The following is a 26,782-nucleotide window of genomic DNA, read 5'->3' as shown; positions in this document are numbered from 1 at the left end:
AATGTGAATAAATCATGATAGGAATTATGAATAATATTATATATATATATATATAAAATACTATATATTTCAACAAAGTACTGTATTTTCATTTCAAGTCCTAAGTGTAATTTCTGCAGAAGAAAAAGAAAATCAAGAGAACACAATTTTTACTTAAGGGGAAAAAATATTATAATAATATAATAAAATATTATAAAAAAAAAAAAAAGGTAATTGCGACTTTTTATCTCACAGTTCTGACATTTTTATTTCTCACAATAGTGTGATGCAAACTTGCAAGTCTGACTTTGATGTGTTATAAATTCAGAATTGTGGTATATAATTTCACAATTCGGTGGAAAAAAAGTCACAATTGTAAAATATAAATTCGCAATTCTGGGAAAAAAGTCAGAACTGAGAAGTTTATATCACGCAATTATGATTTTTTTCTCAGAATTGTGAGTTTATATCTCACAATTTTGACTTTATAACACAATTGCAAATTCTGCGAAAAAAAGTCACAATTGCGAGTTTATATCTTACAATTCTGAGAAAAATGTCAGAATTGCAAGTTTGTATCAAATCAGATGTAATTATGAGAGAAAAAGCCGCAATTATATATATATATATATATATATACATATGCATATATATATGTATATGTATATATATATATATATATATATATATATAATTGCGGCTTTTTCTCTCATAATTACATCTGATATATATATATATATACATATATATATATATATATATATATATATATATATATATATATATATATATATATAAATGTATTCAGTGGCGGAAAAGGGCTTCCATAAAATTTAATTTATATACCAATATAATGCTCAAAAATTTATTTACTCCAAATCTGTATGACTTCATTTATTCTGCATAACACAATAAACCATTTTTCCCTTTGTCTTTCATTTTTGGGTTAACTTATCAAATTATTTATAGTTTTGACAAAGCGCACTGACAAAGATGACTGGGTCTAATGATTTTTTCGTCAGATCAAATTTTGTTAATTATAATATAGTATTTTATTGCAGTACTGTATATAGTGTAGTATTTTAATTATAATATAATGTTTTAATCATTTAACTTTATTTTTAATTATAGATTCCATTATAGTTTATGCACATTTTCTGCTTGACAAATAAAAAGTTGTTTTATACACATTTCTTTTTACAAATTTTTATACAAATTTTATTTAAAATGCAGAAAAGAAAATTATATATATATATATATATTATGTATGTATGTATGTATGTGTGTATTTTAATTTTATATATCTATATAATAAGACAAATTTTATTGTTTTCTATCCAGCATTTTTATTTAGAAGTCCCCAAAATAATCTGATATCATGGATTTGTATACATGGATTGAAACCTAGCTATTAATGGGTTATCCGCCTTTATCCCAACTGCAGCAGAATGTATTATAATTAAAATATATTATTTATAATAGGATATTTAGCTAATTGCTGAATGAAGCAAAAGCAGCGTTTTATAAATATGAAAATAATGCAACAATAACTACTGACAAATGTCACTGTTATATAGCTGGATGTGTTCTTAGTGGCTTTAATAGTAGTCACGATTCCTTAAATCTGTTCAAAAGAGTAGCTCCAGTGGGGTGAATGGTCCTGCTCTGTGATGGCTATGCTTCTGCTTCTCCTGTCTGCGGTGTTCAGGCCACCTGCCATAAATCTGATCAAACGGGAAATGTTTCCGGCAGGATAAATGGCTGCCTCTCACAGGGGAGCCAAGATTGATAGTCAAAGTTAAATTGTATTAGCTGTGCAGTTTAAATATTTAACCCAGTCTTATCATAACTGCTCTTAACACTTAAAGTAAAATACAGCAGGGGTGTCTGGAGAGGGATCTGTGGACATATATCTCTCACCACCTCCATGCTCCTGCAGTGCTATTGTCCAATAATACTTAAATGGCTTGACTTATTACAAATGGTCATTATAAAGGTTTCTGGAAGATTCTGGGTGATAACAAAAGTCACTGATAAGTGTTTTCATGAAGGCCACTGTGGGTTTGTGAGCTGCATTACAATTACAGGTCTTTTTTTTTTTGTATAGGTCTAATAATGTAATGTGTTTCTATGATGAGCATGGTTTTAATTTTTTATTTAAAATGTATGTATATATATATATATATATATATATATATATATATATATATATATATATATATATATATATATATATGGTAAATGGTAATTATAAAGGTCTCTCTGGAAGATTCTGGGTGATAACAAGAGTCAGTGATGTCAGGGTGATTACATCTGGTCTGATATTATAATAAATAAAAAAGCCTTGTTAAAAACAAAAGAAAAAGAAAAAAGTCAGAATTGCCTGTATACATCTCACAATTCTGACTTTATTACTCACAATTGCAAGTTTCTGAGAAAAAAGTCAGAATTGCAAGAAAAACAATGTCAGAATTTTAAGAGAAACTTCCTTGACTTCCTTTATTCTACATAACTGGCACTGACAAAAGATGATATATCTTCCATGATTTCTTTTTGTCTGATCAGTTTTTATTAAATTATAGTATAGTAATTTATAGCAGTATAATATAGAGTATATAGAGTAATATAGAGTCCATTACAGTTTATGCACATTCTCTGCTTGCCAAATAAAAAGTTGCTTTTTTAACTTTAACAATTTGATTAAAATAAACATTTTTATTTTAAGGAAATAGCAATTTTTGCCAGGACAAAATCTAAGTCTGGTAAACCAACATTACAAAAACATACACAAAAAAGGAAATGTAATGAAGAGAACCCTTGCAGGGCCTCATAGATGTGTTTAAAAAAAATCCAGTGTTTAGCTTAGGTTGTAGCGTGTCATGTGATACACCCAAAAATATAATATTTATTATTTTCAGAGTTCACTGTATTTGTAAAAGAAAAGCATTTACCTTAAAAATATACTTAGAATGACTGGATCTGTATTCACCCATTCAAGGTGTAAGAAAATTACAGTGTTCTTTAATTAAATGACTATTTTTTACACAATGACTGCTTTCATTACATTTAGTTCCTCCAAACTATTTATAATCAAAGATTACATTTCTAAAAACATATTTCCTTTTCTCTATTGTGGATACTCGTATTTGTCATTGCCCCTTAACAGTTTTCGTCAACGCTGTTTCTTTTTCTCTTCACTCTCTTTCCGTTCAAATGAGGGGAGATGCTCGTTTATGATTATAATTAGCCGATTAGCGTGGTAGCGTGTCACGACGAGTCTAAATAAACACAGCTGCACGGCGTTTCTGTTGGAGCGGCAGATGGGACAGGGAGAGCATGCGAGTATTGCGTTGAGAGAATTTTTTAGCAGAGTAGCATATCGTTTGCCCTTGGACAGTGCTCTCTCACCTGAAGGTAAATGTTTATGACGGAATCATCATTAAAACTCAGACGTTTAATAGGTCCAATTAAAACAATGACTTCATTTACAGCGGGATGAGAGCTGGCCCTATTTATTGGGAGCTGGAGTAATTGAGTTCTGGGCACTTGGACCGTTAACTCCCTCCTGCCTCCTGAGAGCCACTTCAGTTTAAAGGATTGAGGAAGTTTCTGAACACTAGAGGGCGAGCGTTTGAGGCTCCAGGGAAAACGAATCTAAACACTATTAGAGTGTTTAATCAGAGAATTTCAATTTTGCGTTGACAGTTCGCAACTTAAGAGTTACTGTTAACTTCTGAGAGGGAATAAAAAGCCACTCGCTACTCTTCTTACCCCCCTGCGTGTGTCTGTTTTAAGGGATTTATGGGTTAAAGAATGAGCTCTTCTCCGTAAGCTTCTCTCCACATGATGGGATCAATGTCGTTAGCCGCGAGATGACGAAGCGGTAGAACATCTCTCCGCGGGCCGGGCGCAGATTGCCACGGGGGCCGTCAACCGATCGATAGCGACAGAGGCGAGCGATTGACTGACGCCGCCCTTTTCCTGGCGCGGGCAGAGCATCGAGGGAAAAGAGAAATGGACGAGGGAGGGAAAATGTTGAAATAATGGGCCTTGGAGGCTTTGAGAGCGGGCCGAGCGCCGGCCTGCGGAGGAGAGTGATGGGCGAATTAGGGGCGGCCTGGGTTAGCGATTCCATACACACTCTCATGAGGGGTAATGAAGTGAACCACTTTACTCGTCTGACTACAGACTGAACTGCCGCTGTGTTTACTGCAACAGTTTTCTTGCTGTAGGTCTTTCTCCATAGTGCATAAATTCCCCCTGACCTTTTTCATTTCTTTGTCATTTCAGTGGCTCAGAAAATAGTTGCGACCCGGAAGAAACAGCAGCTTTCAATCGGACCTTGTAAGTCACTGCCCAATTCTCCAAGCCACTCCTCCGTCTGCGCAGCGCCTGTGTCTGCAGTGCATATCAGCCAGGTGAGTCTCACACATTTAAAACGCAGTTGCACCTCTTTGTCTCTACCCAAACTGTTTTTTTTTCCCCCGCAGACAGTAATCCTCTTCCGCATGGCTCAGTCCTCATTGATTTCTCATTAGTGGTGTACAAGTGAGCCTGTGTTTGTGCAGCCAAGCTTAGAGAGGCTTAAAGAAGCTCAGAGAAACAGGAGGCTTGTGGTGTTTCTTTGTAACATGAGATTATTTTCTTGCTTTGTGTGTGTTACAGACCAGTAATGGTGGAGGCAGTTTGAGCGATTACTCCTCTTCTGTACCCTCCACTCCCAGTACCAGTCAGAAGGAACTGCGAATCGATGTACCCCAAACCGCCAACACCCCTACGCCCGTTCGGAAACAGTCCAAACGACGCTCCAACCTCTTTACGGTCAGTCTGTTCTCCTGTTGGACATATAGACATGATTGTAGTTGTTAATTAGTGCATTCATTTAAATACCACAGTAACAGTAATCAGTTAATTTATTATACCAAATGAATACAACACCAAAACATGCATATCTAAAAAATGTTTATTAGGGCTGCCAAAGTAATATATACATGTAAAATTATATAAAATGTGTTTGCACTGTATATTAATTATGTATATATAAATACACACGTATGTATGTAAAAAAAAATAATAATAATAATTATATATATATATATATATACATAAAATTTGTGTTATATGTACATATAAATATTTTGTTTAAAAAAAAATATTTTTTTAAATATATACACGCATGTCTGTATTTATATATATATATATATATATATATATATATATACACATAATAAATATACAGTACACAAACATTTGTAAACCAACTTTTATTTTGCATGCGATTTATTGTAATTAATCGTTTGACAGGCCTTCATAAGTTTGGGGTCTTTTTTTTTTAAGAAATTAAAACTTTTCTTTTGCTTGGATGCATTAAATTGATAAAAAATGACAGTTTGTTATAAAATATTTATTATTATATTATAGTTTTCAAATAAACACTGTTCTTTTGAATGTTTTATTCATCAAAAAATCTTGAAAAAAATGAATCACATTTCCATAAAATTAAGCAGCAGCACAATATCCTAATAATAAGAAATGTTTCTTCAGAACCAAATTTAATATTAGAATGATTTGTCAAAAATCACATGGCACTGAAGACAAGAGTAACATTTAAAAAAAAAACAAAAAAAACACATTTTAAAATTTTTTTAACAAATAAATGCAACAATGGTGAGACTTCTTTCAAATACATTACAAAGTCATACCTATCTCAATATTACACTAATTAAATGATAGTGTAATATAAATATATTGGTGATGCTTTGGTGAGCATCTTCTGATGAGGCAAAAAAGGAAAAAAAAAAAGCCAAATAAGTCTTCCTGACCCAAAACTTTCAAATGATAGTTTGAGTGTATATATAGTTATGATTATTCACCAGTTAACATACAGTCAAACCAAAATGCATTCAGACACCTTCAGCATTTCTCACATTATTGCGGTTTATTTGCTATAGTTTAGAAAATGGTTATAAAATATGACAAAAAGTCCGAGTTCAGCTGTGTCAGAACAAATTCATCTTGATAATATCATATAAGTTAAGAATTGGTGGATTACAATCAACCAAAAATTCAGACAACTGTTCATATGACAGTATTTACAGAACTATCAATACTTTGTTGACCAATTACCAAGCAATTCTTAATTTTGTTTAGCCTGTGGTGTAAAAAGTTCGCTTTAGGAATTACAGAAAAAACACTTAAGCAAAACGTGGTCAGGTCAAAGTGTCTAAATAATGTTTGGTCCCAAATTTTACTAGTAGTCCACCGTATGAGGAATTTTTGGGTATAATGTGTCACAACTATCCTCACTTACATAAATGAACTATAGTGTCCTGCACCCACGAGTAAAAAAAAAAAATAAAAAAAAAAGGAAAAATTATATCTGGTGTCTGAAGAATTTTTGGTTTGAGGGTATGTTAGTTCATAATATTATTTCATTGAATTCGTTGAAGTGTCTAATTTAAACTATTTATTTCATATTTTATATGATCGGTAAAGACTGTTGCTCTTCTGGTCTTGTATGCTCCTTAGTAGTGCACATCCTGCACATGTACCACATGTCTTGCTTTCAAGAAGTTGTGGGGGTGGGGTCACGTCAAGGTCAAGATGACCCCTCCCACACCCCCTTGACTTTTGAAGTCGTGTGTGCCCTGCATTCCAAACTGGATCTAGTCTGAAGTCAGGCTCAATTAGCAGCCAGCTCGCCTTTGACTAAAATGATGTCTTCTCCCCCACAGTCTCGGAAGGGAAGCGAACCAGACAGGGAGAAGAAAGGGATGGATGGCCGCGCAGACAGCATTGGAAGTGGCCGCGCTATCCCAATTAAACAGGTAGGGTCTGGCCGGCCGTCTGGACTGGTATAATTGGAGTCCAACAGCGGCGTATTGTGGACGAAGGGGCCTCAGATCAGTACTCAGACCCGCGCGAAGCCCGTTTGATGCCATCTCCTTGATTAACAGTGAAAGCACGCACTTGACATCAATTAGAGCCAGGCTCTCCCGTGTGCTGAAATGAGATCATTAGGATAAGAAGTGGGAAGGGATTTTTCTCTCCTCAACGCAACCCCCCCAGCCAAAACCCCTACCCCATCTCACTCTCCCACCTTCTTTTTCCCCGTCAAAAGAGGGGATAGAAAAAAGCTGAGAGGGCCCTAATGAAGTGCAGTCTACCAATCTGCATACGGGCCCATATTTCCCATCAGCCCTCCCTGAAAAGCTTGGACTGGGTCATGAATAAGCGCTGTATGTGGGGAGCGGGGGAATGAGAAGCAGAACGTGATGTGAAGAAGACCCCCTCCATTGCACTGTGGGAGAGATTGTTTGACTTGGCCTTAATTTGTCACAAACAAGAGTGCGTAGTGAGAGAGTAAAGGAGAGCGCTAGCTAGCGTGGGGGTGGGGGGCGAGATCATTCTCGGCGCATCTCAGCTGGAGTGAAAGAATCAGGTAATTAGCGGCACTAATCGTGCCCTCTCATGTCGGCGCCGTGGCCTTGTTTGTAATTTTCTAATGAACAAATTGCATCTCTGATTAAAGCTGCCTTTAAGTGAGATCTGTGTTTATTAGCGTGCCACAGTGGAGCAGCGCTTCCGTCGTCCGCCGTACAGCGCAGCTGGCGTTCAAGAGTGTAGCTGCAGACCTTTTGGATGTGTGGACCGCGTTCGGAACCCGCTGGGTTCGCATTGAGAGGCTCCATAAGAAGCAAAGACATTTGTACAAGACACACAGGCAACTAAACGACACTGTAATCGGCCCTTTTATTTGCAAATTAGACGTTGGAGAATACATTTCAGCTTCGCTGGCATATATGTGGCGGCATAATATTGAAATCTTGCTTAGTACAATGATAATACAAATGTGAATCATTAAAACGACATTATTTTTTTTTTGTCCTATCTATTCATTCAATTTAAAAATATATTTAAATGCAGTTCTTCTATGATTCATTCTTTTTTTTGTATTAAAATTCATTTAAATATCTTCTGGGGATCAAAAATGTCAGGATGATATACGGTTTTCTCTATATTAGAGAAAACATATTTTAGCAAAACTGTTCTTAATATAAAAAAAAAAAAAAAACAATTTTGTCTGCAAAATTTGACATGCATGAATTAAACAGGAAATAGCATCATAAAGATGACCCCTATATACCCTCATGCCATAAGATGTTTACACTCACTTTTATTTACAGTCATTTTTTAAAATATGTTTATACTTTTATTTAGCAAAGATGCATTAAATTGATCAAAACTGACAGTAAAGACATTTGTAATTTTACAAAAGATTTGTATTTTAAATAAATGATGTTCTTTCAGATTTTTAATTTTTTAAATTTTTGTTTTATTTTTATTTTTTGTTATTTTATTTATTATTTTTATAATTTGATTTGATTTCTTTCTTTCAAACTTTCTAATCATTGAACAATCCAGAAAACAAAAACATATCACATATCACATTTTCCACAAAAATGCTTAACGGTAATGTATTTGCAGTGTAAGGAAAATAGGTTATAACGTTTTCACATAGTGATTAAATTTGCTGTATAAATAAATGTACTGTGTTATAAAATATTTTTCAAAACCGTACAGAGAGTACATTTCAAGAATTTGCCACATGTTTTAAAATAGATTTTTGAACTTTTTTTTAAATTTTCGGTAACACTTTACAATAAGGTTCCAATAGTTAATGTATTAACTAACATTAACAAACAATGAACAATACATTTCAGTATTTATTAACCTTTCTTAATGGTAATAAAAAATAAAAAAAATGTTCATTGTAATGTTAATAAGCACAACTTTTGATTTGATGTATTAGTTTTGATTTTAATTTATTAGTAAATATTAAAATTAACATGAAATTAACTTCTCCAGGGTTCCAAAACACCCTCAGACCCCAGAGGGTTAATAAATGCTGTAGAAGTACTGTTTATTCTCATGTTAACAAATGTTAACTAATGAACCTTATTGTAAAGTGTTACCAATTTTTCCTTTTCTTTTTATGTCTTTTATGTCATACAATAGACTTCATAGCAAAATGTAATCGTTTTAGCCTTAATTTTCGAATTCCTTTGATTGAGAAATAAGACACTAAATTTATGACAATTATTGTCAGATTTATTGCTGATTTGTAAGGTAGAAATGTGTTCCTGAAAGCACTTTTGGAGATTTTGGCCTTTTCAAACAGATGTATGCCTATTGTTACCTACATGGAAAATAGCTGCCCAGGAGCGTTACCAAGATGGCCGCTAAGCGAATTGCCTGAAAGGGACTTTGGAGGTGCTTCTTTTTCGAGGCACACAAGCGAGTGCTAATGCTGCCAGCAGTGATCTCTCACCTCCTGCGGCTCTATTTGCATAAATCCTGTTAAAGTCAGTGGCGGTTAATGAAGAAGAAATGAGGCTGGCCTGGCTACAGCGGTGCTGAGAGCAGGGCGTCGCGCTAGTGGCAGATGGGAAGGCTGAGCCGTAGCAGGCAGCTGTGCGGAGGAGAAATCGGCATGCAGTTAAAACTGTGATCTGACTCTCTTCTGACTGGGCTTCCGCTGGGCTAATTTGTATGTGCGATGCCAAGAGCGATCAAGACGATAACGTGTGTTCTCGAGAGAACAACCGTGTTGTATGACTTTAGAGCATGTCATTTACATCGATATGATTGCGATTCGAATTCGTAGTGTGTACTTGTGTGCTAGTATTATAGGTAGTGAAAGAAAAGTTTTTAAGATTTTAAAGATTTGTAATGTTACTTATATTAGAGAGCCTTCGGTATAGCGAGACATTAGTGGATGGAGAGTCTGTCGCACGGGGGGTCTGGCACAGAGCCATATCTCTGAAGCATCTCTCAGCCTCTTGACACTGCAGGTACATAAATGAGGGATTAATTTCCCTGGTGTCAGACAGAACCTGCCCCACACTTACTCGTACACGCACACACTTACGCGCACACTCTTATGCTGATCAGAAGCCCCATCGGTGCTGTGTCCCTCATCTCATGAGGAGATCAATCAGCCAGCGCAATCAGAGCTCACCAGTCTCAGCAGTCCACAGTGTTTCAGTTCTCCCTGCTGTCCTCTCGCTTGCTCGCTAGTGCTTTAAATTCATGGTGGTCCTTATTGTATCCCATTGCCTTGCCTATACAGAATATTCACTTTTATTGCATTTTCTTTGCTGACTTTTTGGGGGAAATATTAGTAAATGAACAGATTTAACAGGGGAAAAATCTTATTGTGTTTTTTTTTTATAAACTGCAACATGATCAGTGTTTTTCCAGGCAAAATAAAAACTCATGCAGTTACATTGTACCTGTACCTTACTGTGAACTCAGAACTGTTTTTAGCCCACTTTTTAGTTGTTATAATGTCTGAGCCTTCTTTTAATTTACGATTATTTTGTAACCCAATCAACATGAATTTGAAATAATAATAATAATATAGATATATATATTTTTTAAATAATAGACATAATAATTACAGGTGTTTTATTGACACGTGAAAAAAATTGTGATTAAAGTCAATATTTTGAGAAGCGAAAGTCGAAATGTTTTGAGAATAAAGTTGAAATGTTTTGAGAATAGTTCAAATATTTTGAGAATAAAGTCAAAATTATGAGAATAAAGTCGAAATTACGAGAATAAAGTCGAAATTTTGAGAATAAATAGAAATATTTTAAGAATAAAGTCGAAATTACAAGAATAAAATAAAATTTTGTTTGAGAATAAAGTAGAAATATTTTGAGAATAAATTTAAAATGTTTCGAGAATAAAATCAAAATGTTTCGAGAAGAAAATTGAAATGTTTCAAGAATAAAATCCAAATCTTTTGAGAATAAAGTTGACATATTTTGAGAGTAAAGACTTTTTCTGTTTTGAGAAAAAATTCTAAATGTTTTTAGAATAAAGTCGAAATGTTTTGAGAATAGAATTGAAATATTTTGAGAATAAAGTCAAAATTACGGCAATAAAGTCAAAATTACGGCAATAAAGTCGAAATTCCAAGAATAAAATCACAATTTTTTGAGAATAGAGTTGAAATATTTTGAGAATAAAGTCAAAATTATGTGAATAATGTCAGTGCTTCAAGAATAAAGTCGAAATTATGGATATAAAGTCGAAATGTTTCGAGAACAAAGTTGAAATGTTTCTAGAATTAAATTGCAACAATTAAAGTTAGAATATTTTGAGAGTATAGCCTGCGCATGCAAATTGTCCATATTGGGAGCACTGGGAGAAGTTGCCAGGCTACAGAAATCTATTTGAATATATGTAGGATTATCAGTAGAAATCATACCATGTGTTATACTTGCAGGGACAGTATGCTTAAAAATAATATTTCACGTCTTCAGTTGCATTCGTTAGGCCTATTTGTAGTGCTCCATCCACGCAATAATAGCAATACGCTTTGTGCTTTTGGTACTTTTAGTATAAAACAAAGTCTCTGCTTTCAAAATATGCAAATTTTATAGCTAAATACAAACAATGTGTCTTGCAATAATGTGTTTTTCACACTTTTTAATGTGGCATGATAGATCGCTATATTCATGTGAATCAATCTTCTTTTGGATTACAATGAGACATTTGTTTCATTAAATTATACTGTTTTCTTTGTGAAAATACCACCACCTACTCTGCAAAAACGCCTTTGTGTTTATCTTTGTGCAGTCCAATCTTTTTTAAAAGTTAAAGTGGACTCCAGTGAATGGAAATAATATTTAAAAAGGTGGATAAAAATCTAATTCAATTAAAAAAAAAAAAAAAATTCTATGAATTTCACAGTAAAATTGTACTGTTATAATGCAATTTATTTTGGTGCAAAACTGAAGTAACACCTTAACATTTCAATAATTATATCAAGCTGTATCACAGTTTTAATTTTACTTTTATTAATTGTGCATTTCTAGATGTTGTGGACTTGTGAAATATGTGTGTTTGGATTCTGCAGACTTCTCTAGTTGCCCATTCTGTGTGGGCCTGCCCATTTGTCCTTTAATCAAACTTAGTTTGCTTTATAATATCAATTTAGTCCATGCCATCTTATGGAAAACTTCCTACCCTCCTCAGAAACAGACACATGTAGAGACAAGCGGCAGTGGAGCCGCTGACCAGAATCTCTCCATCAGATCGGTGACTGCGTCTGCAGCAGTGGCATTTCCCTTCTAATTGGGCGCTACGTTCAGGCGATGAGTGTTTCACCAACAGTATGAAAGCGGCCCGGCCGCGTCCCCTCACAGACGATAACGCAGCCGAGCAGTTTGCGCTCAGAGGCACGGGGCAGATCTTCGTTTAGGAATTGGATGTTAATTGATTTGATAATTCCCTGTGGTCTTTCCTCTTACGTGCTCGCGTCTCTCTCGATCTGCCTCCTCGCCTCTCACTGGCCACAGCAGGCTGCTGGCCGTTAGACCTGCTCTCCAATTAGCATGTGCGGGCATGTATGCTTACGAGTCTACCTGCCTCACATTAACACCTCTTCATTGGTCTCTTTTGGTCAGGGAAAGTGGATTTTATGGATTTTACTGGGAATCCCTCATTCACGCCATAGCATAAATGGCTGGCCTGAACTCTCATGCTCTAGCTTTCAGCTGCACATCATCGCCGACTTGGCTGTTGATGAGAAACGTTAACTTGTAATCTCTTTGGCAGATGTCTGAGTGTGTTAGATTTATGGCTCAGCTGTTCCTTGAAGGTATGGCCATAATTGTTAGTGAGTTACTCACACACGGATGAGTTCTGAACAAAATCGATTGCTCCTGATGCTTTGGATTTTCTGTTCCACTCAACATTTCTAACAAATAAAGTTTTCAAAATGGGGTTTTCGCTATGATTCCATTAAAGAACCATTTTGGGTTCCCCAAAGAACCTTTTTAATGAACAGTTCTTAAAAGAACCGTTTTTGTTAAGGCAATGATATATACTTAAAGTAAAATCGAACAACAAACTGGTGTGACATCGTTTAGAACAAAATCACGGCAAAAGTTTGTTTGGAGTTGGTTTTGAGTTTGAAACAACCTGCCAAAGTGAACTTTCCGGAAAAGCTGATAAACACTTTCAAACTACTATTTACTAACTACTACATAAAGCGTACAGCTAGAGGTGGGCGATATGACCAAAATCTCAAATTACGATATGAGTAATTTTATTTCACGGTAGTGATATATATCATAATGTGATTATTTTTGCTTTAAATAAGGTGTTTACGATATCATATCAACATTTTTGATATGTCGTAATTCTTTACCAGTCAATAGCACAAAAAAAAAAACTCAAGCTCACTGAAGACAAGTAAACAGTCAGTGATTTAAAAAAAAATTATATTGGAATCTATAAGCAATGGGACAAAAAATAAGAGATGCTACACGCATTGTATAAAGTAATCAAATGTATAAAAATACTGCATACTTGTGCTCCTACTTCTAAAATTTCAAGAGCACCTTCTAAACAATAATCAAAAAATCTGATCAATGGAGTGGTATTTGACTCCTTAGTGATTTACAGGGGAATTGTGTTTTGACTGCTGCTGTTTGAGCGCTGCAAAAACACGTAGAACACATTTGAAGCTCCCCTGAGAGCAAACACAAATATGCTGATCGGGTCAGTCAAATGCAGCTGAAATGGATACACTGTAGAGCACTGGTAAATCTGGGCCTTAAGTGTAGATGACATTTAAATAACCTGAAGAATTTTTTTTTAATATAAAGAACCTTTTGTGCATTGCAAAAGTTCCATGGATATTAATGCTTCTTAAAGGAACCATAATGCCATTCAAGAGCCTTTTTTTTACTACGAAACTAAAACTACGAAAAGGCTTGGTTGATTTCTGTGGGTGTTACTTTGACACCTGATTCTTCCTCTTAATCCCAGAAATTCACAAAAACAAAGACATGAAACAGGCGTGAACTAATTCAGTTGTTTTTTTTACTGTGTATGTGCGCTTGCTTTTTTTTTTTTTTTTTTTTTTTTTAGTCCTTGTCGCAGTTTATTTGCCATTCGCTGTGATCTCATTACGAAGGTTATTGTCCTGACTCCTGAGCTGAAGGTTACGCTCTCAACATGGCTCTCAGCTACAATAAAACCTTTGTAAAAACGCCTTCATTAGAACATGCTCCTCATTAAAACACGCAGACGGCTCGGTGGACAGTAATGAGGCTGGGGTGGGCTCGCACTCTCCAGCAATTAGATGGCTAAAGAGAAGCGTTTTCACCGGCGTCTCCCTGTGGAGGGCTTCAAACCGGCCTCTCTTAGCCCTCAGAGTGGGTGTAGGGAGGTCAGATGTGTCACCTGAATTTGCCATGACAACTCTCGCCTCTGCCAATCACAGCCTCCTTTGACCCTCTGCCTTGTTCTTAATATGACTGTTTGTCCAATCAGTGCAGAGATCCCGCTTGTTTTGACATCTATGGTATATTATGACTATATTATGTTGTTTGTTTTGACTGGTGGTCATTTTAATGGCTGTTAGTGTTTTTTTTTTTAAATGGCTCATTTAAATTTGTCAGAGGTCACGCTGAACAGTGATTATTATGCTGAAACTCTGTTGAAACTTGGCGAGCTCTTTGGATTGTCTGTAAAAATAGTTTAGTTTGATGGAGTTGTTTATGGCTTTGTTCAGAAACTAATGTTACTCTAATGATCGCCAGCTTTGTTTACTGACCCTGTGCAGCCCGGAGTCTGCCGACATCTGTTCCACGTTCTTAATTAGCCGATTACCGTGCACGCACACATCTTTGTTAACTGTATGGAAAGGCATTTTGACACAAGCTTTTATACAAATTAATTTTCAGAAGTGAGGCTCTAGATGGATGCAGTGAGACTAGTGTCTGCAGAAGAGCCATCTTCATGTCAATATTGTACCTATTTGTTTGTGGTATTAAATTTTAATGCAATCATAAAAACAGTTTAGTTTCTGATTTTTTTTTTTTTTTTTTTTTTTTTTTTTTTACCAATTACAGTTCTGTGTAATGATTATTTAGGAAAAAATATTTAAAAGAAAAGATAATTCAGATAAATTTAAAAAAAAATTGTTTAAACTAAGATGTTTTAATAACTTTTAGTTCTTTCGTTCTTTTTAGAGGCGGAGTAAATGCAGTCAAATAATTGACTCCAAATAATAAATCATACTAAACAAACAAAACTGTGACCCTGGACCATAAAACCAGTCATAAGGGTCAATTTTTGAAAAATTGAAATTAAGATTTATGCATCATCTGAAAGCTAAATAAATTGATGTATGGTTTGTTAGGATTGGACAATGTAACTATTTGAAAATCTGGAATTTGAGGGTGCAAAAAAATCAAAATAGAGAAAATCATCTTTAAAATTGTCTAAATGAAGTTCTTAGCAATGCATATTACTAATCAGAAATTAAGTTTTGATATATTTATGGTAGGAAATTTACAAAATATCTTTATGGAACATGATCTTTATTAATATCCTAATGATTTTTGGCATAAAAGAAATCATTTTGACCCATACAATGTGTTGTTGGCTATTGCTACAAATATTTCCATGCTACTTATGACTGGTTTCGTGGTCCAGGGTCACAAATGGTAACACATTTTATTTATTTATATGTGTAAAATACTACTGACAAAATCATGATGTGTATCTTTAACTACACACCAGTCAGTATCTTAATTATTTAAGTCTCATAAACTAGGTACACTAAGTGTAATGTGTTTTTTGATTCACTGCAAAGAACTGAATCATAAAACTCATTTGTTCAGGAATCGGACTGCAGTGGTCATTCAGTATGTTTTTGATTCATTTAATAGAAACTACTCAAAACAGTTAGGAATTGGTTAGTTAATTCAAGAAGCAGACTACACTGGTCGTGGTGTATGTTTTTCGTTCACTAGAACAGAGGTACCCAACCCTGTTCCTGGAGATCTACCTTCCTGCAGAGTTTAGTTCCAACCCTGATCAAACACACCTGTCTGTAATTATCAAGTGCCCCTTCAGATCCTAATTAGTTGGTTCACTTGCATTTGATCAGGGTTGGAGCTGAACTCTGCAGGAAGGTAGATCTCCAGGAACAGGGTTGGGCACCCCTGCACTAGAAAGTACACAATGGTCATTTGTTTGGGAATCACTGACTGCTGTTTCATATTTAGATTTAAAAAAAAAAAGAATAACAACCATAGTTTTAGTATTTTACTTTGCTGGACATAGCTACTATTATTGTCTTTAATTTCCGTCACAGTTGTTTTCCGCGACTGCCTGATTTATTGACTATCTGCTTGTCATCCTAGCGGATGTGTTCTTAATGTTCTCAAGATGAAACATTTTTACCTTTTTCCATGTTTGGTAGTGCAGAGTGAAACTTTTCACACATTACATTTTACTGTGCATTGCTCTCTTAAAATTTCCGTTTAAGAAATACAATGGCACTGAAACGTCTCTCCTCATCATAAAGGGAAATTAGTATCATGGTTGTAATTGCATGTTCTGGTGCGTAGATGAGCACTGAGCTGTGCACGTTTGACGAAGTTCTGCCCCCTCAGAGCAGGGGTGCTTTGTAAGGAGTTAAATTGGATGGTTAATTCGGGTGTTATTTACCCTGTAATTCATTAGCTTGGCCCTGCCATTGGCAGCGGGCAGGCTGTAATTTCACGCTTCGCAATAAAAGATGTCTCATAATCTGCTTCATTTAGCACCGAAAGAATTTAATGAAATTAACTGCAGCCCTAATTAAGACGGTGAATATTAAAGACCTGCTATCAAGCCTTTAACGAGTGTGACATGATCCGCCTTCTGTAGGATTGGAAAAATATCATTTCCCTGGGAAAGGTTGTCGCTGCTCCGAGCCATTTTGGCCAAGATGGCATTTTTGTCATGCACACTAACCTCCCGCAAATTAGATTTTTTTTTTTTTCCTTTCCCTGTATAATTTTAGCTTGAAAATAATTTAACCAAATACACAAACATCAATCAGGGCTCTGTGTTTAGATTTGGCTAATCTCTTGTTGCCAGTATCCGTTGGCTTCGATTGGTTTAAGCTTTCAGGGGAGTGTTTAAACCACTCATTAAGCTCCTTGATGACCTTGACGTGTTATTGTTTAAAACTGAGAGCCATGATGAACCTCATATTACAGTCTTTACTGTCTGTTCATCAAACTAAGGCTCCTGAGCATTATTTAACATGGAGAGGTGTGTAGTTAAGAAGACAATGATTTGAAAAAAATAACCCGTTCCTAGATGTCCTTTATTTTCATTTTTCATAATCAGACAAAAATTCAAAAGTAGCGTGATCCAATGTGTCCCTCACATTCACAATCCTTTTTCTATAGTTTTACTGTAGTTTATATTACCTAGAGTAATTTTTGCAAATATTCTTAAATATCATTACGTTTTCAGGGGTCGCACCATATGACGTTTTACAGTCTAAACAACATTATTTTGTCATAAAAATAAATATATATATTTTTTATGTTTTAAGAGACTTACTGTCCTTGACACACAATTCCGAAGGTCTTCAGGGACCTTTTGATCCATGCGTGTTGGTTGTACCACATGACTTTTTTTTTTTTTTTTATATGAATCACTTATTGTATTTTTAGGTTGTGATCTCTGTTTCATAGCTGTTTTAAAGCTACATCTTTCCTCTGTAACCCATTTAGGTACCCCTGTGCTAGGGAATATGGATAATTCCACACTAATGTGTATTTAATGATATATTCTCACTTCTGGCCTGATTTAGGTGTGTTTGTCAGCGTGAGAGAATGTGCGCCAGAGCTGCCTGTCGTTAAATGATAAATGTCTTTCGGGGAGGTGTGTCCTCTCACTGCCTGCACCGGCCAGATCAGATGGCTGCAGCGATATAAGACCTCCAGCTTTCACGCCATGTCACTCACATGGCCCCACTTCGCTCGTACACACACACGTACACAGTCAGTCACAATGACAGGGCCGGAGGCGAGCCAATGTTGGGATGACACACTTAATTTAGCACCCTTCTCTCTGGAGCGCCCAAGAACAATAAGGCCAGCGTGGGCAAACACCCAACCCTTTGTTAAGCGGCTGTCCGGTGCGGACTCATAGGAGACGGATCCTGTCCACCATACTGACTCTGTCCACACCCATGCCACAGTCCGCGTTCATCTCCCGGTTAACCTCTCCTTTTGTTATAGAAGAATGGAAGAAATGAGAAGAGCTGAAAGAAGAGGATAACGTGCTGATAAGAGCACATCGGCACATCTTTTAATGGAAGAGTGCACCGATTAGAGGCTTTTGTTTGTTCGTTAGGTTTATTTGTAATGGACACTTACCCTGTTCCGGCTCTTTCCTTCTAGAAAAAATGAGAATATAAATTTTCTGGCTTTGCTTTGTCTTTCTTATGGTGACTTGACAAAGCCAACATATACTGATCTACTGTTTTAGCTGCTGCTGCTTTGTCTGAGTCTAAAATTTGTGAAATAAGTTAGTGTTCAAGTAATTCAAAAGTAGTGTGATCCAATGTGTTCCTCACATTCACAATCCTTTTTCTACTCAATATATTCCTTACAGACTAGACATACTATATTTCTTATAATTTCACTCAAGAGTATACTGTAGTTTATATTAGCTAGAATAATTTTTGCAAATATTCTTGAATATCATTATGTTTTTAGGGGTCACACCATATGATGTTTTACAGTCTGAACAACATTATTTGTTTTAATGTTTTAAGAGACTTACTGTCCTTGACACACAATTCCGAAGGTCTTCAGGGGCCTAAAATTTAAATCATTCTATCAAAATGTTAGAAACGTGTTAAACATTAGCAACATATTAGGAACATGCTAGCAGCTTGTTAAAACATTATTTTACTCTTCTCACATTATTCATTATCTGCCTCAAAGACACATTACTGACTGATGGCGCATTATGAGAGACCCTTTGTCTCTTTCTCTTTGTGAATCACTAAATTTTCATGGCCATTGTCACCCCCTCGCATACGGCCTTTCTAACACAAAACATGTCCTATAAAAATTAAATCAATATATTATTTTCTGTGAATGAGTCAACAACATCACATTATTTTGCAGCAAAAACCCTAGGCTATCCAATTCACAAAAGTCTTATGAACATGTTGTGTAGAGCTGGGCGTTATGGCAAAAAAAATAAAATCTTAAAGTTTGAGCAATTCTCAATTTTTAATGATTTTTAACTAGTCAACTTGAAAATGTTACTTTAACGTTTCATTATTAACCCTCTAGTTAAAGAAAATTCTATTCCAAGTGCACCACACATGAAGTTGTCAACATTATGGTAATGTTTGATAATATTTCTATTCAAAATCGAAGGTAATTTGTATTTTTTGTTCATATAATGAAAGTCATGGTAACCACAACAGCTTTGTTATCAAGAGTCTTCAAAATAGTGTATTTTATGTTGCACAAAAGAAAGGTTTGAAACAACATGAGTAAATATTGACAGAATTAGTACTATTATTATTATTGTTATTTAATGAAATGATACTTTAAATAAGAAACTAAATCTGCCAGCAGGTAGCGGTAAATGTCTTTATGAATCATTCACTCATTCGGTTCGATTCGATTCGTTCAAACGGCTGATTCATTCAAGAATTAAGTAAATGGCTCTCTTTTTCTAATGGGTGAATCATTGATTCACATGATTCATTCAAAATGATTCATTCACAATTCTATTGTGGCTTTAGAGGTAATCTTTGATCTCTGCAAAATTGCACAGAACACACAATATTGTGTTTAAAATATAACACAATATCAGCTTCTTATTTACTGAACTGTTGTATAAAATCACATTTAAGCTCATGAGATTGGGACAAAATCAGCACTTGTGTCATATTGCTCTTGCTACCCGTGTGATATGTGATGTGTATATATACTGTAAATATGAGCCAAAACACATACAGGGACATTTTTTTGCACTAATATGTTGAATTTTAGAGCATAACTGCATTTATGGAGTTGTTGCCCTGCATCATGTTTGTCAACAGTCAACTATGTAAAATGTATAATGACGTACAGGCGTGGGGGCGGGGCCAACGTGTTAACTGGGTTAAAATATTTTAATTGTGCTATTTTTTTTATAACTAATTAAGTTAACGCACGAACAGCCCTCATTTGAATTAATCGATAAAATCAGAAAAATCGTCCAGCCCTAGTTCAGTGTGTATTTTATGGTCTTATTTCAGTGACTTGAACTAAAGTTAACCATGGTTTTGCTACACTAACCACAGTTTAACCATGGTATTTGTAGTAAAACTGTGGTTATACAAATGGTAATTAATGGGCCAAAAAATGGTAACTATACATTTCCTATAGTAAAACCATGGTTAATTTTCGTCTAATGGTTTGTGTGTGTGTGTGCGTGTGCGTGTGTGTGTGTACTTGTTTTTGCTACATTGTGGGGACATTTGATAGTAAAACCTGAAATTTTTGACATTGTGGGGACCAGCCTGCAGTCCCCATGGGTACAAAAGCTTATAAATCATACAGAATGACATTTTTTGAGAAAGTAAAAATGCAGAAAGTTTTCTGTAAGGGTTAGGTTTAGGGGTAGGGTTAGGGTAAGGGGACAGAAAATACAGTGTGGACAGTATACAAACCATTGCGCCTATAGAGAGTCCCCACAAAGATAATGAACCAGACATCTGTGTGTGTGTGTGTGTGTGTGTGTGTGTGTGTGTGTCTGAAGTAGTCTTATATGGTTAGACACTTTTTGGTCCGCCTGACTCTTTTTTTTTTTTTTTTTTTTTTTGAAAAACCTTCAAACTTATAACGTTTGTTATTGTAAACTTCCATACAAGGCTTGTCAAGCTTTACTTATCTAGTTATTTGTTTGTGCTCTTTAGTGTCTCGTTTTATTGGATGATTTAAGCGCTATATTATTGCGTTCCACTAAAGTCCACAGGTGCGGCGGTTATATCTGTGTGAGATTTATTTTTTTGGCCCCTGTTTGCAACATTACAAGACCTTCAGGTTGTCAACCTGGGGAGGGTAAAATAGAGGCAAGCAGGGTGTCACCAGCCTGGGCCTTAAATAATGAACGATTACTCCCATCAGAGAAGTGACGTGGTGTTCAATTAGCCTCTCCTGCTGAATGATCGCTTGTCATCTTCCCGATGGATGTGCAAAATTAATATACCTAGATCCAAAGCAGGCCGAGGCAGCTACCTGCCCACCACAACATGCCTAGAGAGACCCCACACTTACACCTTCATTAAAAGATCATCTTCTTTTTCTCTCTCAATCTGTCCATCCCTTTCGTTCTCTCTCTTTCATTTTTGCTCTTTTTTTTTTTTCCTGAGCCTCACAAACATACACACACACACACACACACACACACACACACACACGCACATCTCAGTCTTAGTTAATGAAGTAATGGATATTCACCCTATGTGACAGATGGGCCGCTAGCGGCAGCACCCTTGTTAGGAAATTAAAAAGCTCGTCAACTTGTGTTTACCACTCAGCAGGAGAGCCTGTTGTTATTTCACCCAGGAAGCGCTCTTCTCTTGTCTTGAACACTTGGTCTGGGTGTACAGACATGCAGATTGACCTAAGGGAATATCCTCCCACACGTATATCTCCATCACCCAGGGCCAGACTGATCTCAGAACAGTTACAGGCCTCATTACCTATAACCCAGCTGATCTAAGAACAAACATGTATGTGTCACCCAAGGCCAGGCTGATCTCAGAACAGTTCCACATATATGGAAATAAAATAATTTAAATATAATAATTTAAATATATGCACTGATTTATTTTTTTACTTAGATTTCTATTTAGAAAACTTTACACTGTTGAGTAAAGAGGCTCTGAGGGACAGATACAGTGTCAAAATAATTGCTTTTAAATATAATAATTTAAATATATGCACTGATTTATTTTTTTACTTAGATTTCTTTTATATATATATATATGTATATATATGTATGTATATATGTGTGTGTATATGTGTATATATATATATATATATATATTATTTATTTTTTTTTTTTCCCCATTCTATCCCTATTTTTTTTGTTTTGTTTTGTTTTGTTTCCCATTCTATCCCATGGTATTAAAACCTCTTTTAATAACTAAATATGATGATTTTTTGGGGGGGGGGGATCGTATTTAATATTCTTACAGGGCTTACAAATTTTTATTTTTTTATTTATTATTATTTTTTAAATTTTATTTTCCATTTTATCCCATGGTGTTAAAACCTCTTTTAATCACTAAATATGATAATAGAAAATTATATTTATAGTATAATGTCAAATTATATTGTTAAAATGATATACAAATAAATTACAACTATATTTAAACGTTGCAGTGTTATAAGTCGTGACAAAGCTTTTTCTTCCTTTGTGTGAGTGTGTGAGTGTGTGTGTGTGTGTGTGCACTTTTGTGTGTTTATGAATACATTTATTATTAAAATTCTTCTTAAAATTTGTATTACATCTAAGAAATGTACATAAAAAAAGTTAAAAGAAAATCTCTAAGATTGACATTGACAAGGTGAAGTTTGTTATTTACTTGTTTTCGGAAAACAACATTTTTCAAATTCACTTCACTGTCACTCCTTTCGGTACATAATTTCATCCTGCCCCCCCCCTCCCCCTCTTCAGACTGTGTTTAGATACCAATTACCACATAATTAGGCCAGTTTAACGGTGTGTGACAGTAAGGGATCGTGGCATTTTTATGAAAATTCGATCTGTGGAGTGACTGAAAGAAAAACAACAAGAAGGGAAATAGGCAGCGAGTGACAGAAACTTGTCGGCTCTGGTGTTGCACGCTCCGTGGCAGGCAGAGCAAGAAATCTATTATTATCCGTCCTGTCTGCACGTTAATGTTTAACAAGTCCAGCGAAGTGACACGCCGCCGCAGCAGCGTAATTGCTAATCAGCGGACAGTTTTATTCCCTTCTTGCCTAATGAATTTGGCTGAAATGAGGTGTGGGCGGCCGGACCCTTAAACGGGCAGTCAGCCGCCACTGATGTGCGTAGGAGAGGAAGGTTAGTGCTCGTGTCATAGTGCTAATGTGCTCGCTAACACTCCAAGGGGAATTTGCATGTGTAGCTCACAGTGCGTTTTTTTTTTTTTTTTTTTTTTTTTCTCACTCTCCTTAAAGTGTGCAAATAAACTCTCTGTCCACTTGAGTACAAAATAATTGAGTGTTTTGTATGCAAGTCTGAAATTTGGGAGATAGTTTATGAACACTGTAAAGCAATTTATAAGCTATTTTTCAGACCATGATGCTGTGTTTTTCACAATTATTATTTTATGAGTGAAATGGAAAAAAAGAATACTGTTAATATTCAGTAATGATGATTAAACTATGTATTTTCGTTTTTGTGTATCAGGGCATGTTGCTGAAAAGAAGCGGCAAGTCACTGAACAAAGAGTGGAAGAAGAAATACGTCACGCTTTGTGACAACGGAGTCCTCACGTATCATCCTAGTCTGCATGTGAGTACCAACACACACACACACAACGGCAATACACGTGTATTGTATTTGACTTTCTCCTCATCTTATTGGTCCTGCCCTGTTAATGTTGTTATTATTCTCTGTTCACCCGTCACTGTAGCATCCAGGTTTTTTTAATGTCCTTTTCGCTGACGTTTAACAGATTATTGTGTCCGCCTCAGTAAGCATGGTGTCTGATGACACGGTCTTGTCCTTAATTACCGACTCATCTGTTTGCACACGGCTGACGCTGTTGATGTGTAATATAACGCTGTAATGGCTTGTCATAATCACCAACTCGGACGACCTGTTTGCCCACACGCAAGTGGAAATGGCTGTCTTTTATTGGTTGTTTTTCCTCTCTGAATATTTTTTTGGAGTGCAATCAAACCTTATTGTTAGCACTAACAAATCCAAAGTGATTTTAGCAAACACTGCATAGGAGATTATCGTGAATTCAGATGAAGGATACTGTATAGATCAGTTGGATGAAGACATGGATTTCATGTTGTCAGACCTTGCCCTCTGAACAAGAACAAGTCAGTTTTATGATTTAAATGAACAAATCTGCACTAGATGGGAACTTGAAATATGCTATTTTTTGTGGTTTCATGCTCTTTGGAATCAATAATTCACTGCACAAAACACATAGTAGTGAGGGTGTGTAATCAGAATTGTTTACTGAATTTTTAGAACTTTGACAGGTCATTTGACAGGTCTGAGTAAGATGAGTTCCATTATTTTTAGAGATAAAAAAAATGTGCCTGACCAAAAATATAACATTTCTCAGGTCTAGAGACATTTCTAGTGCAGGATGCTAGAAGTGAAGAAAAGTAGAGAAAATAAACAGTAGAGTGAGACAGACTTGGAAACAAGAAATTCCAAGTGGTGCCAAGAAATTCCAAGTACTTTGTGTCCAGTGGAATAATTCAGTGGATATTTTTCATAAAATCAGGTCAGCAAAATGGTATGAAAGCAAAAAATAATTATTTTGATGTGAATGCCACATTAAAAATACTAAGTATGTTACAACTTAACTAAACTTTACTAACCAATACAATGGTAACTTTTTAAGTTTGTTTTAGATTTTGACTTAAAATCGAAAATGTTTTCAAAATTGAACCAGTAAGTGTATAACCAGTCAATGGTCATCAGTGATTTTAGTTCTTTAAAGGCACATTTTTTAGACAGATTTTGGACTGTAGGGGGCATCATTATATCAGTAATATGAAATGGTTGCACTCTGTGAGCTACTGGCGCTGCCTTTTGCTTTTTTACTGCAACACAACTCAGAATACACAACTCGAAAGTGAAATACTAATAGATGACCATAGAAAACAAATGCCGTACCATCAATTTTCCCCACAAGGAGTCTAAACTAGGGCTGTCACTAACGATTATTTTGGTAATCGAGTAATCTGTCGATTATTCTGATAATTAATTGAGTAATCGGATAATTGTTATACTTTTTTTTTGTAGTAATAAAAATAGACTTAAGTGAACAATAGACTTTAAAATGATTTAAAATACATATATAATAGCAAATGACGCAATAATAATTAGTTCAAATAAAGTATCAAAAACAAGTAATCATATGGTTTTACTGAACAAAACTGTTAAAATACTGGATGTATTATAAACAATAGAACTTTACGCATTATAACAAATGCCTGCAGATGGCACCAGCAGCCTGATGATTGTTTTTACACTTTATTGTGAGATCTAAATCTTGTTTAATATTGACTCAACATTTAAATCAAATGTCCACTTAAAGGAGTAGTTCACTTCCAGAACAAAAATTTACAGATAATGTACTCAAAACATTTCAGGATTCCTCTCTATATAATGGACTTTTATGGATCCCCCGAGTTTGAACTTCCAAAATGCAGTCTAAATGCAGCTTCAAAGGGCTCTAAGCGATCCCAACCGAGGAAGAAGGGTCTTATCTAGCAAAACGATCAGTTATTTTCATTTAAAAAATATAATTTAAATACTTTTTAATCTCAAACGCAAAATCATCCTACATCACTGCAGAAGTACCAACCCAGTCTTTGCAAAGTGAACATGCATAGAAGATCAAACACCCTTAACAAAAAAGGTAAAACAACGATATAGGGTGATTTCGAAGTTGAGGGAGAACATGAGATGGGAGTTTTTCGACATACCCTAACTGTCATTAACCGGAACAAAAACAGTCCAGGCAGAGTAAGACAAGACGAGCGTTTGGCATTAAAAAGTATTTAAATTGTATTATTTTTATTAAAATAACCGATCGTTACGCTACATAAGACCCTTCTTTCTTGGCTGGGATCGTTTACAACCGCATTTGGGATCGTTTGAAGCTGCATTTAGACTGCATTTAGAAAGTTCAAAATCGGGGCACCATATCAGTCCATTATATGGAGAAAAATGCTGAAATGTTTTCCTCAAAAAACATAATTTCTTTACGACTGAAGAAAGAAAGACATGAACATCTTGAACGACAAGGGGGTGAGTACATTATATGTGAATCTTTGTTTTGGAAGTGGACTTCTCATTTAATGAGTTTAATGGTGTAAATTAGATATAGACCAAAATGATAAAAGCTAAAAATGATTGTTATTTCTGTATATATTATAGCTAAGTTACTTATTAAAGGGATATATTTTTTTAAATGGTCTTCGTTGACATTTACTCACCTTAATGTTGTTTCATATCTGACTTTCATTCATCTTTGGAACACAAGTGACAGGTGTTGCCTTCCTGACACGTTGACAAATTTTAGTCCAGCCAGCTCATCTGGGTGAATTAGAGGAAGTGTGCGTCATCATATACGGTCCCTCTCCTCCCTTTGGCTGTGAACAGGTTCCTCTCATCAGCAGGTGTCTGCTACACAGGCATCAATTAGAGTGTTTGCGGAGGCTAATAGGATGAAACTCAATCAGGGCTCTTAATTGCTCAACTATGTGAAAAAGAAATCACATTAATGCAGCTGATTAAGTGGATGGCAATAGATGCAACCTAATTAGTGAGAAAAAAATCCCAAATAACTCATCCATGTTCACATCCATTATAACCACGCCACAACTTCGTGATTTTTTTTTTTTTTTTTTTTTTTTTTTTTTTTTAGGCACATAACTATTGTGTGTTTCATTAAACTTTCACTATTTTGCTTTAAAACGTTATGTCATTATGCGCGGTTTGGGAGATTCATCGATGTGGAGCATCAATTTTAAATGCGCATCTGCCCCTGAAGTGGCCAGATGATGATCCTTTGATCAACTGTTCACATTTGAGCACTCAGCTCCCTTAACTAAATCCCTCAAGTGGTTTGCTCGTCCTTTATTTTAAATCAAGAGTTACATATGGACCAGTCCCCGGAGTGTATGTCCTACATGAAACGCAATAACAT

At 35.4% G+C, this 26,782-nt stretch overlaps 1 protein-coding gene across 4 annotated transcripts in view; it reads left to right on the top strand.

Annotated features, from left to right (window-relative positions):
* Positions 1-26,782, top strand: part of agap1 (ArfGAP with GTPase domain, ankyrin repeat and PH domain 1) — a 200,329-nt gene that overhangs the window by 121,615 nt on the left and 51,932 nt on the right. For all 4 annotated transcript variants that reach the window (XM_051111856.1, XM_051111855.1, XM_051111854.1 and 1 more), the window contains 4 exons: positions 4,270-4,397; positions 4,645-4,800; positions 6,714-6,806; positions 23,287-23,391. In XM_051111856.1, coding sequence (XP_050967813.1) covers positions 4,270-4,397; positions 4,645-4,800; positions 6,714-6,806; positions 23,287-23,391 — 482 coding nt within the window. The remainder of the gene's footprint in view (positions 1-4,269; positions 4,398-4,644; positions 4,801-6,713; positions 6,807-23,286; positions 23,392-26,782) is intronic.

The sequence above is a fragment of the Labeo rohita genome, chromosome 6 (assembly GCF_022985175.1).
Source record: "Labeo rohita strain BAU-BD-2019 chromosome 6, IGBB_LRoh.1.0, whole genome shotgun sequence".
Lineage (NCBI taxonomy): Eukaryota > Metazoa > Chordata > Actinopteri > Cypriniformes > Cyprinidae > Labeo > Labeo rohita.
This window is presented reverse-complemented; position numbering and strand designations above follow the sequence as displayed.